This window comes from Adiantum capillus-veneris, chromosome 19, assembly GCF_014529385.1.
Source record: "Adiantum capillus-veneris isolate H3 chromosome 19, ASM1452938v2, whole genome shotgun sequence".
NCBI lineage: Eukaryota > Viridiplantae > Streptophyta > Polypodiopsida > Polypodiales > Pteridaceae > Adiantum > Adiantum capillus-veneris.
The window spans coordinates 72,357,363-72,370,995 of record NC_140949.1 but is presented as its reverse complement, the minus strand read 5'-3'; the positions used below and the strand labels follow the sequence as shown (position 1 = coordinate 72,370,995).

Below are 13,633 nucleotides of genomic sequence, written 5' to 3'. Positions count from 1 at the left end.
TTTACAAGCTTGCACTACCTCTACAAGCCAAGAATCTCACTTGTTTTGCATCCTTTCTTCAACCTAACTCAGCACAACCTCCTCCCCTCTTCTTAAAACAAAGAAAAGGATTGGACGACTTCATCCTATTATCAACCACAACATTAATATTTAAAAGCCATGAAAATGCTTTATCGCATGATCCCATACATAAATAGAGCAAATAATTTTGCACCACTTCTAGTGATCAAGCATCTGATTGGTCCATTCATCAAAAGCTTCAAGCTTTAATAGTCATGAAATTTTTTGGAACAAAGTATGCCATGTCATAAGAAGTCAACATTACACTCATCTTTAAGCCATTCCACTTTGCAAGTGGTACATTCATTGGGTTGTGCCACTACAAGAGGTCACTTAAATTCCGGCACCACATTATCGACGTCCGTTAGCACATTACCGACGTCACTGACGGACATCGGTATATGTGTAGGTATGTATGGAGGGAGCTTAAGTTTAAAAAAAAATTTATTTTCAAATTTTCGACGCTTCACTACTAGCCAAGGGGGTGGTTAGTGACGGTTGTAGTGACGGATAAACGTCGCTTAAGCAAGGGTCAGATGCATCACTAGAGACGTTGCTACTATACGTCGCATATGCCACGACCATAGCATGGCTTTTTGCATCGACTTATCGTCGCTTATGCATCGGTTGTAGCAATGCCTTTTGCATGGCATGTAGCATCGCTATTAACATCGTCTCTAGCATGGACTGTAGCATCGCCTTTCGATGCTTATGCCACGCTTGTAGCATCGAATAAAGCATCGATTATTGATGCTTATGCCACGCTTGTAGCATCGACGCATCGTCTCTTATGGGACGTCTCATTTTTTGTAAAAAAAATGTGCATCGCAAGCGACGGTTCAAGAACGTTAAGAAAAAAACGACCATTTTTTATAGCCGCGAGCTTGTAATAGCTCGCGTTACTATCTTAGCTTGCTCTCTATCTATCTCCAGCTTTCTCTCTCTCTCTTTTTGTTTTTTTAGCTAGTAGTGCTCTCTCTATCTCTCGCTCTATCTCTTTTTGTTTAGCTAGTAGTGCTCTCTCTCTCTCTCTCTCTCTCTCTCTCTCTCTCTCTCTCTCTCTCTCTCTCTCTCTCTCTCTCTCTCTCTCTCTGTGTGTGTGTGTGTGTGTGTGTGTGTGTGACATACACATACATACACACGCTCGCTTTCTTGCGTTCGTGATTGCTTACGGAGTTTTTATTATTTGCGAAAGTTGATTGGATCAGTGCGCAAGGAATTTCAGATAACTACTTCAACGGCAAGGATGAATTCTGGTAAACACACATATCCCACTCTTGTTGCTTTGTTATTTGATGCTCGACTAGATATATTGGGATATTAGAATGCGTAACGTAGAATCCAAAACTTATGAAGAAACTAGAGAATCATAAGCATGTTAAAAATAGATCATAACATAAAAACAACGCTTCTGGACTTAAAAAACATGGACATCTATTAGGGCTTGCAGAAGCACCCCCCTCGCGGATGGGCACGTTTGCATACTATGGAGCTCACCAATCAACGAAGGTTGTGAGCTCTCAGCGAGTTGTATCCCTTGGCCACATGGTGCATTGATCAATAAATTAACAAAAAAACAAAGAAAACTTTTTAGTGTTAGATTTAGTACTTGGTACTTGGTGGTTTGGCACATGGTACATAGAATTTGATGCGCCGCGTATGTTCTGACTCCTCGTACTTGATACGTAATATGTATTCTGATTTGGTACGTAGAATTTGATACCTGATAGTTCAAATCGATACTTTGGTACTTTGTACTTGATACTCGACTTTGTATGTGATACGTAGAATCTGATAGGTATCGTATATTCTCAAATCTGTGCAGAAACTATGGAAATCAAAAGCTTGTTAATATTAGAGTGTGACATAGAAAAATATTCGTAAACTTAAAAAACGGCCCATCGACCAGCCACGTTTTTTTTTTTTCTTAATGTAAAAACGAATAAACTACGGTGCTAATTTTTGGTGCACTTTTGAAGTACATGGATCAATAAATTAACAAAAAAACAAAGAAAACATTTTAGTGTTAGATTTGGTACTTGGTACTTTGTGGTTTGGTACATGGTACGTAGAATTTGATGCGCCGCGTATATTCTGAATCCTGGTACTTGGTACGTAGCATATATTCTAATTTGGTACGTAGAATTTGATACCTCATAGTTCATACCCGATACTTTGGTACTTTGTACTTGGTACCCGACTTTGTACATGATACGTAGAATCTGATAAGTATCGTATATTCTCATATTTGTGCAGAAACTATGGAAATCAAAAGCTTGTTAATATTAGAGTGTGACATAGAAAAATATTTGTAAACTTGAAAAATGACTCATCAACAAGCCACGTTTTGTTTTTCTTAATGTAAAAACTGTAAAGAATGAGGATGCAAGAGAGCCACACAAGACAAGCACAAAGCACACAGAGATGGAAAGCTTCTTCTTCTTCTTCACAGAAAAGAGGGTACAAAATGACTAAGTGCTAAAGCTGAAAAGTAGCACATATGTACATGCGGTCACTAAGTGTGAACTCGCTAGAAGTGTACTAGGCTGGCACTATAAGTGTAGTCCAGCTGTAGAATCACTGGCAGAGATCCTCCGTGTCGGTCACCTAACGCGCCAGTGAGTAAATGCCGTAAGCGGCCACCCGTAGTGGATGCCAGCTCAAGGTGTAGAGCTCGACATCTCAACACTCCCCCTCGAGCTCTGCATGTCGCAAAGTCCAAGCATAGTCCGGAAACGTCGAAGCTTCTCAGCTCCGAGGGCCTTGGTAAAGATATCCGCTATCTGCTCCTCTGTGCTGACGTAGACCAAGTCGATGTCGCCCGCCAACACTCGCTCTCGAACGTAGTGGTAATGGACCTCTATGTGTTTGGTCCTGGCATGGAACACTGGGTTCCTAGCCAACTGCATGCTGCTGAGGTTGTCACAATGGATGAAAATCTGCTGGTCCACCTGCACTCCCAACTCCTCAAGTAATGTGCGTAGCCAAGCTACCTCGCACGCCGCAACTACTGCACCTCTGTACTCGGCCTCTGTGCTCGATAAAGCAACCGTAGGCTGCTTTTTGCTGCTCCAAGTAACAGCAGCACTCCCAAAAGAGAACATGAAGCCACTCGTAGATCTCCTATCAACAATGCTACCTGCCCAATCTGCATCTGTATACCCATACAATGCTAATGGTGCATCTGCTGCATAGAACAATGTGTAGTCAAGAGTACCTTGCACATACCTAAGTGTGCGTCGTACTCCATCCAAATGTGGCTTCCTCGGAAGTTGCATGAATTGACTCTCCAAGCCTACTGTGTAGCTCAAGTCTGGCCTCGTGATAGTCAAGTAGATTAGACTACCCACAATCTTCCTGTACATGTTGACATCCTCAACAACATCACCCTTCTCTGCACTCAGCTTTGCATTCACATCCAAGGGAATAGAAATTGGCTTACAATCAGCCATACCATACTTTGGCAACATGTCCAAAGCATACTGTCTCTGTGATAGCCATACACCCTCTGGAGTCCTGATCACTTCAATGCCAAGAAAGTAGCGCAACTCGCCTAAATCTTTCATTTCAAACTCCTGTTTGAGAAGACCCTTCACATGGTCAATCTCCATAGCATTGTCACCAACAATAATAAGATCATCTACATATATGGTAATGACCACAATCCCCACATCACTCTCACGTACATAGAGTGAATGATCAGCATGAGCTCTCCTAAAACCAATACTTACAAGATACTTGGCAATCCTATCATACCATGCTCTAGAGCCCTGCTTCAAACCATACAAAGCTTTGAGAAGTCTGCATACATAATCTGGGTAACCTGGATCGACATAACCAGGTGGCTGATCCATATACACTTCCTCTTGCAACTCACCATTCAAGAAGGCATTCTTTACATCCATTTGATGCATAATCCATCCTCTAGATGCAGCCACTGCTATGACAGCTCTCACTGTCGTCATCTTTGCCACTGGAGCAAAGGTCTCCTCATAGTCTATGCCATACGTCTGTGCATAACCCTTTGCGACCAGCCTTGCCTTGTGACGCTCAATGTTACCATCAGCCTTATGCTTGGTTTTATACACCCATTTACAGCCAATAGCTTTCTTGCCACTTGGCAATGGCACCAACTCCCATGTGTCATTTGCTTCCAATGCAGCCATCTCTTCATTCATTGCATCATCCCAATGCACATTTCCAACTGCATCCTCAAAACATGTGGGCTCCACATCCTGTATCACCTTAGCCATGTAGGCTTGGTGATGCGCTAGATACCCATCATAAGTCAATTTCTGAACTGGATTTCTGACTCTATTAGATCTGCGCGGTCCTGGGTCACTCCTTTACCCTCTAGCATCTTCTTGTACTTTCCTTACACCAGGTGTCCTGACAGCCGGAATTCCAAATTCCTCATCAAGACTTTGTTCAGAACCATCTGAATCCATGTCTACATGTGAAAAACCTGATGATGCATCAACCATAAAGGGAGGTTCATCAACCTTTTCCTTTCCTTTTCGTGATACATTCCCTGTACCTGTTGGTGGAGTAACCTGCGTACGTAGTCTACCATTCCATTGTTTCTCAACAGAGCCACGAGAAGAGGACTCTTGTGGTCCACTCAAAACATGTGACTGTGGCCTCACATTTTGTACAACCACATCATCTTTTACATCAGCCCCAATAGTGCCATGTGCATTACTGTACCAGCTGCTCATCTCATCAAAGACTACATCTCTGCTCACTCGTAATTCTCGTGTAGTAGGATTGTAGCACCTGTACCCCTTTTGTTCAAGGGAATATCCCACAAGAATACATTTCTCTGCTTTAGGATCCAATTTCCTACGCAACTCATCTGGTACATGCACGTAAGCTATGCAGCCAAACACTTTCAAGTGTGCCAAATCAGGCTTTGTACCTGTAAACTTTTCCTCAGGTGTTACATCATGCACCGCAGCTGTAGGTGTCCTGTTCATAATGTACACAACTGTATTTACAGCTTCAGCCCAGAAATGATGAGGCATGTTCTTCTCATTCATCAATGCACGTGCAACCTCTGCAATGTGCCTGTTTTTCCTTTCTGCGACCCCATTCTGCTGTGGAGTATATCTGCATGTAAACTGCCTGTGTATACCATGCATTCGCAGAAAATCTAAAAAATCATTGGAGAAGTACTCTCCCCCTCCATCTGACCTCAATGTCTTGATTTGCATATCTGTCTCCTTCTCAATCATGACTTTGAAGTCTTGAAAGTGACCAAACACTTCACTTTTGTTACGCATGAAGTAGACCCATACTTTCCTTGTATGGTCATCAATGAAAGAGACATAATACCTGCAACCATGTATACTTGCAGTATCGGTTGGACCCCAAACATCTGTGTGCACCACCTCAAGTGGCTTTTTACATACATTGCGCTCATGTGGAAATGAGCCCTTTGACTGTTTTCCAAACTGGCATGCTGCACACACTTTATGCATACCATCCACCTTGAATTTGGGCAAACCTTTTACAATCTGTTTTGATTGCATGCTGCGCAATCTCTACTCATTGACATGGCCAATGCGTTTGTGCCAAATGTCAACATCAGCCACAACACCTGTGCCCTGTGCAAATAATGCAGCTTTTACCTCAGGCATGTCTACATTCAGCGTAAACATTCTGCCCACACATTTGCCCTCTGTGATCAGCTTACAGCCATTCTGGAAATCTTCTACATAACAGCCATTTGGATTGAAGCGAACCTGCAAACCCTGCTCAACCATTTGTCCAACAGAAACAAGATTCTTTGTAATGTTTGGGACATGAAGTACATCTGCTAAGTACTTTGATTTCCCACTCTTCGTATTTAGAGGTATGTCCCCTACATGAGCAATGGGGTGAGCTGTGTCATCTCCTGTCTGCACATAGCCTGACACATCTGGTTTGCGCATATCTCTAAACCACTCTCCACGAGACGTCATGTGATTAGAGGCACCTGAATCCACATACCAAACATCATCTTGGGTGGAATTCTCTGCAGTCATTGTATTCATTACATGTTGCATAACAAACATGCGCTCGTTTTTGCTGTCATCTACATCTCTGCTAGTAGATGCATAGTTGCCCTGTTCTCTCTTTCTACTTGCTTTTCCCTTTGGACAGTCACGTGACATGTGACCTCTTTCACCACAAGTCCAACATTCTCTACTATCTGGAGTATGTTGCTGCCTGCTTGATCCTGCACCACGACCTCTTTGACTCCCCCTGCCTTGAGACTAGTTTCCCCTGCCACCTGTATTGTTTTGATTTGATTGAACTTCCAGAAATTGGCCCCTGCAACCCCTTGGGCCTCGACCACGACCTCTACCTCTACCTCTGTTGGAGTTAGAATAGAAGGCCTGTTCAGAATTATTTCTGCCATGAGAAGAAGATGTGTCAAGGTTCTTCTCCTCAAGAATAAGCATAGAAATCAAATCTTGGAACACGGGGATGTCGTCTCTTGTATTCATGGAAGACCTAAAATGTACATACTCATCTCCTAGACCATCCAAGCATGCACGGACAATGTCATCGCCTTCCACTGAGACTTTAATAGATCCAAGAGCCTCAATGATACTCTTGATCTTCAAAGCATAATCATTGATGGAGAAGTTGTTCCTTTTAACCTGATTTAGCTCCGACTTTAGTTGAAGCTTCCTGGCCTTGGTGTTCACCTCGAACACTCTGCCTAAGTTTTTCCATGCAATGGCGGGGGTTTCAGCATCCTGTAGATAGCCCATCATGCCATCTGTGATGCTCATAGAAAGCCAATACATCACTTTGCTCTGGCCTTGTTGCCAGTCCCTCAAAGCTTTCCTTTGTTCTGCTGTAGCATTTGCCTCGGGAATCTCTGGTTCCTTTTCATTGTCTCCTTCTACATAGTCCCAATAACCTTTTCCTTTTAGGAAATTTGTTATTCTGAACTTCCATGCAGGGTAGTTATTTTTCTCAAGCTTCTCAGTAACAATCTGACTGAAACCGTCAGACATCTTGAAGCACTAAGACAAAATAGCTGCAATCTGCAAAAACCTGCAAATCTGCTGAACCTGCTATCGTGGTTCTTGTAACGCTTTCTACACTCAACGAGTGTCCACAATCAAGCGTACATACAACCACTGTACTTGTACAGTAAATCTCTGTATACTGCACTTTGGAGACCTGTTCAGAAACTTGTGCGAAAAACCCCGAAAAACTTTGGGCATCTGGTCGTGGATTGCGAACGAAGGGATTGTGATGCTCTTGCTCTCTTAGCCTCTCTTGCCTGCACCAGGCTCTGATACCATGTAAAGAATGAGGATGCAAGAGAGCTACACAAGACAAGCACAAAGCACACAGAGATGGAAAGCTTCTTCTTCTTCTTCACAGAAAAGAGGGTACAAAATGACTAAGTGCTAAAGCTGAAAAGTAGCACATATGTACATGCGGTCACTAAGTGTGAACTCGCTAGAAGCGTACTAGGCTGGCACTATAAGTGTAGTCCAGCTGTAGAATCACTGGCAGAGATCCTCCGTGTCGGTCACCTAACGCGCCAGTGAGTAAATGCCGTAAGCGGCCAAGACCCGTAGTGGATGCCAACTCAAGGTGTAGAGCTCAACATCTCAACAAAAACAAATAAACTACGTTTCAACACTAGTTTGGTACCAAAACAGGACACTTAGGTGTCCCTTTTTGAAAAATTTATATTAAATGCTACTTGCATTAGACAATGCATTTAAGAAAACCCTCTTAATGTGATCAAACATGTCAACTAGGGGATCTTTTAAAAATATAATCTTGCATTTTGGAAGCTATCATGGTCAAGAATTACACTCATCAAGTGGACCCTTGTAAGACTACTGTTGATGTTTTCAAAACATTGACTTTACAAGCTAAAATAAAAATGAATAGACCTTGTAGAAAATTATGACAAAAGTTTGATATTGACATTTTGAGACAAACACATTAAAATCCTCAAAATTTTCACGTAGATCAACTAGAATTGTTAAAAGACATGGTATGGACACAGTTGGAGCACCTAGAACCTTGGTTTCAATGTGCTTGTATAGGACTTAAAATTTTCAAGAGATTTTGTACGACAAAAAAATCAAGATTGGGTTCAAGCAACAAGATTTAATTGAGTTAGGGATCCAAGAAAATATCTACTCTCGTGGTTTTTACATATAGAACAAGTGTCTCATCTCCATCAGCTCATATACAAAGTATATACAAAATGAGTCTCATCAGCGCATATACAAAACGTGTCTCATTAATGCATATACAAAACAAATATCTACTCTCATCACTTGCATATACAAAACGAGTCTCATCTCCATCCTCAAATATACAACAAACAAATCCCTAGTCTCTATCAATATATGAGCCGTGCTCACTACCAGAACAATCACTAGCATCCGTGTGGTGACCAGCAGTGTCATCTCCATCAGCATCACCCGTGGCACTACGACTGTGGATATCTCCAACCTGCACATCCCTAGGTCTGTCATCACTGACCGGATCGTCGCTCCTCTCAACCTCTCGGTGTCGCCCCTCTGCCTCCTGTCGAGCCACCTCTGCTGGATCGGCCTCGCCATGTTGCTCCTGTATTAGTAGTGAAATCAGATAGCAACATATTACAATCTGCATGAAAACAAAGTACAAAATAAACAATCATACTCACAAGTGGATCTAGCCTGTCAGAAAGCGTCGCGCACAAAGCCCGGTAGCCGTAGTACGTAGCGTACTCTATCTCCTGCATCATAGGTGGACGACCATAGTCTTTGGTCTGCAGTAAGACAGAACCAAAGACTTGTTGTAAACTTCATTCGCTAATATTAGCTTTGAAAGTTCAAATTTGAAGGGTCTATACTCACAAATGTGGCCACGAATCTGTCTCGTCCCATCCAGCCTAGTCTAGATGTGTGATCACTAGCCACTCTCTTTCGTGCTGCCTCCTATGTAGATTTGATTATATAAAATAACATACATTAGAGAATCGTATAATAGATAAGTTTCTAATATTCTAGTATATGTTGGCAAAAACACACACCTTCTGCTGAGGAAAAGTGATGTGTTTCTTTTATCTCGGATTTATTGTGATGATCGTCTTGTCTTTTATTTTAATGTTTGTACATGTGTAACAAAGTGCAATTTCAATTATAAGGAAAAGTGCTACTTATATATGTGTGCCTGACTAAACATGCTAATGATACAATCTTCTTTGCCTATACAGATTCCGGATTATGACATTGATAATGTCGCAAACCAACATCCACATGACGTATCTCACATGTCTATAGAGTGCATGAGGATCCTACGCAGAAGTGATCCTCACACGTATGCAAGACTTAAAGAACAATATTCAAAGGATTTTAATGGATGTGTTGATATCTTTGATAATGACGATGGCATGGCTGATTTTATTGAGGATTGGTATCAAAATGATAGTACAAATATTCCTAAAAATAAGAAATATCTTCGAGAAGAATCTCTAAAGCATATCTACACAGGAAGCCAGCTATCACGACTAAGTGCAAGCTTAATTATACTTAATCTTAAGAATCAGTTTGGATGGAGTAATGTATCTACTTCAGCACTATTGAAGTATGTACGAATACAACATATTTTCTTGCTAGAATTCTAAACTTTTGTGATTTTTATTGATCATAGTTTTTGTTCAACTTGCAGACTACTCTCTCAGAAGTTCTTGCCGACAAGCAATATCCTTCCTACATCACATGATGAGGTGAAAAGGATGATAAGTAGTCTTGGACTTGACTATTCTTCTATACATGCATGTCCCAACAATTGCATTTTATATAGAGGTGAGTACAAGGACAATATGTCGTGTCCAAAATGTCAAACGTCTCGTTATAAAAAGAAGAAAGGTAAGGTCCCTAGAAAGGTGTTGAGACATTTTTTCCTCGCTCACGTGTAAAACATATGTTTCAAAGTCCCGAACTAGCTAAGCTTATGATATGGGGAGTAGAGCACAAGAGCAAAGATGGAGTAATGCGAATTCCAATGGATAGTCTTGCATTTGAGCATATGGAAACGCTATGGCCATATTTTGCAAAAGAACCACGCAATTTAAAGATGGGTGTAGCATTGGATGGTGTGAATCCATTTTCTATGAAATCAAGTAAATGGTCTACATGGTCGGTGGTAGTTATCAATTATAACCTACCCCCATATCTCAGCATCAAGAAAGAACATTTAATGCTCTCACTCTTGATTCCCGGAAAACGACAAGTTAAAGACTTGAATGTTTATTTAGCTCCTCTTATCGATGATCTTCAAGAATTGTGGAGAGGGATTGATGTGTCTAGAAGCATTGATCAGAGAAAATTTACTTTTCGTGGAATTTTAGCATGGACTATCCACAATTTTCCAGGATATGGATTTTGCTCAGGTAAATGCGCTTTTATATATAAATTATCTCATATGCTAGGATTGTTAATGCGCTAATCACCTTCATTATTTTTTTCATGCAGGGATATGTACGAAGGGCTATAAAGCTTGTCCTGTTTGTGGTGATTGGTTAAAATCGATTTATAGCAAAAATCTCAACAAAAATATATATCTTCGACATAGACGATTTTTACCTGAAGATCATCATCTATGAAACAGAAAGCAAGCCATACATTTTAATGGTTTGGTAGAAGAAGGAAGATGTCCAATATAAATGACACCAAAGGATTGGTATCTAAAGTGGATTGTTGGACCCGCTATTGATCCGGAGTCTGGGATCATAAGCGACGACGATGATAATGGTGTGAAGGCGCGAGACAGAGGAAAACGTTCCTTAGCTCAAAGTCCTTCGATATGGTACACTTTGGAATATTGGAAGGATTTGAAGATATGTCATCTTCTTGATCCGATGCACTTCAAGAATGTTGGTCATTCATTATGGCAACACCTCGTTGGCTTAAAAGACACAGCGGCAGCAAGACATGACTTAAAAGATCAAAACTCAAAGCCCAATCTATGGCCACTTTATGATGAAACTCGAAATGAGACAACTTATGAGCGTGCTCCATGGGTACTTACGGCAGAAGAGTTGCAGGCAGTTAACATGAAGATTCAGTCAATTTGTACACCTACGGGATATGGAGCATCTTGTAGAAACATGTTCACTTTAGATGACAAGAGCTTGTCTGGTTTAAAAACACATGATTGGCACAACTTTGTGAAGGTAAATCTACAACGATCTTTGTAAATAGTTAGTTTCTCGTATATTTTCTTGATTGGATGAATCATGTATGCAGCATGTTCTACCTCTTATTATTGATGGGTGCACTACCCAAGGAGTTCGAGATGTAATTTATCGTCTTGGATCGCTTGCAAGGTATATATTTATGGCTCTTTAATTTTCAATGAGAATTTTTAGTTGATAACTTATTTGAATCATTCTCTAATGTCTTCTTGATAACTTACTGATAGATGGATTACATCTAAAGAGATCGACAAACAAATAATTCCACAAAAGAAGTGTGAATGTATAGAGCTTGTTTGTTTGATGGAGAAGGAACTTCCAACATCCTTTTTTGATATTCAAGTCCATCTTCTGGTCCATCTAGTGGACGAGATAGAGCTCGCCGGTGTTGTTTCTACTCGATGGATGTTTTGGGCCGAAATATTTATGGGCGTACTCAAAGATTATGTACGTCAAAAAGCAAGACCTGAGGGTTCAATGGCAGAGGGATGGATGCTTGAAGAATGCATGTATTACGTTTCAGAATATCTTGAACAAACGGACTCTGAAGCTTCACTTGCATGGACAAATGAGTCTTCTTCTATCATGTCAGACGAGGTACTATCTGGTGAGGGAGTCTCTTTTCGACTTAGCATCCAAGAAATTTGGATATTAATTTCTACTTTCATTGTCTATAATAGCGAATGCATGCAACAATTTATTGATGAGTATGAAGAGGAGCTTGCAAACCATCGAGTTGGCAGACATAAAAAGAGAAGATCTAGATGTCAAACCAATGTAAATAACAAGCAGAATGTATCTTCTTTCACGGATTGGTTATACACCCGTATGCAATGTGCGGTTAGTGATCATGAGTCAATCTCAAGGGAACAACAAGAGTACATGATCGGGTGTGAAAGAAAGGTAACTTCTTGGGTTTCAAAAATTGAACTAAATAAGCTTCAATCTTCTCTTTTTTCTTATATAATTTATTTATTGTTCTAGGCTCGAATGTATACCAACATGTGGGCTTATGGGCAACATCTTCGGATAAAAGACATTGACGACTTACGTCTAACTCAGGATTCTTGCATTGTTGCCTCTTTCAAGCAATTATCACGTGCCAGTTCAAGAGACACAAATCTTGTAGACAGTGAACTTGGTTATGTGGGAACCATTGTCGGTAATTATGAAGTATCGTATCGTATCTTCAAGCAGGTAAAATGAAATCTCTCTTCATGAATCAATAACATGTAGTTTCTTGAAGCTATGCATAAGTCTAAAGTTTTGATTCGTGCATTTTGACAGGTGATTTTGAAGGTGGATTGGTTTCGTGCCGAGTATAAAGGCAATAATGCCACAATGATACGAGAACCATCCAGATTTTGGTCCGTCGACTCCTCAAAGTTAATGCGTACAACAAGAGAGCCTTACATTCTACCACCTCATGTTGAACAAACATTCTTTTTCAAGAATACATATGTTCATCCATGGTGGCAAGTTGTGCATGTCCAACCCAGGGGTCGACACTTGTTTGATAGCATTGATCTTGAGGAAGAAAATCAAGAAGAAATTGTTCCTTCCCCGAATCTAGACACATCGACTTCAGAGAATTGTAGAATTTTCCTTGCAGATCATGATGACATTGTACATGATGAGAACGACATTGATTCGTGCTCTGACACTATAGACACTGAAGAGGAAGACATGATGGATGTCGAGCGGACAATGGAAATGAATGTAAACACATATTTAACGGCGAAGGAGTTTGAGGAATTCCACAAGGATAATGAAGACAAGATTCTATTGACGATTAATCTCAAAGATGACGATGAGGACTACTAGTCTTATTAGACGTCAACTCACGACTCAACTTATGTTGGGTAAGATTTTATCTCAAAGCAATTTATTATATGTCAAGATTTTTATTCTTTTGAAAATCATACTAATAAGGGTGGGTGGTGGGGAGTCTCTTGGTGATAGCCTCATATGGCTAGTGTCGGGGTTCGATTCCCCTCAGACTCGTTTTTCTTTCTTTGGTTGTATACAGGGTGGCAAGGGTACCTTCATAGTGAACCACCAAACAACATACTAGAAGATTGACTCCCAAGCTGACAGGAATGCAAACACAGTGATGCACAATACATTCAGAATTTCCTCAATGACTGCTGTTTTTGGACTGTTTTGTAGCCGTATGGATTCCTGGAACATTGGGAACAGTGCCCAATTGTCAGAGTACACTTTTGGGAATGGTTGGGGTTGGAAACAGGTGAAAAACCAGAAATCTAGAGAGCTGTAATTGCTCTTTTTGAGTTGGAATTAGAGGGTTTTTGTCAAAGAAAGTGAGTTCTTGGTTGGAAACTTGTTTGGGACCAGTTTGGA

The 13,633-nt window shown here is 40.8% G+C and overlaps 1 protein-coding gene and 1 pseudogene across 1 annotated transcript; one reads left to right on the top strand and one right to left on the bottom strand.

The window, feature by feature from the left end:
• Positions 1-8,400: 8,400 nt before the first annotated feature.
• On the bottom strand, positions 8,401-9,334 carry LOC147434224 (uncharacterized). Its single transcript, XM_086489594.1, has 5 exons — positions 9,323-9,334; positions 9,107-9,133; positions 8,931-9,011; positions 8,738-8,842; positions 8,401-8,658 (listed from the first exon to the last, which is right to left on the bottom strand). The coding sequence occupies exons 1-5, from the start codon at positions 9,332-9,334 to the stop codon at positions 8,419-8,421; spliced, it is 465 nt and encodes a 154-aa protein (XP_086345720.1). The 3' UTR covers positions 8,401-8,418.
• A 1,407-nt stretch (positions 9,335-10,741) lies between these two features.
• LOC147434223 (uncharacterized) lies at positions 10,742-12,493 on the top strand (annotated as a pseudogene).
• The last annotated feature ends 1,140 nt before the right edge of the window (positions 12,494-13,633 follow it).

What these genes read in the sequence shown, in the direction of transcription:
- LOC147434224 (XM_086489594.1), bottom strand. An exon ending in TCACTTTTCCTCAGCAGAAG is followed by an intron (nt 9,012 to 9,106) that starts GTGTGTGTTTTT and finishes AAATCTACATAG; the next exon opens with GAGGCAGCACGAAAGAGAGT. An exon ending in CTGACAGGCTAGATCCACTT is followed by an intron (nt 8,659 to 8,737) that starts GTGAGTATGATT and finishes CTACTAATACAG; the next exon opens with GAGCAACATGGCGAGGCCGA.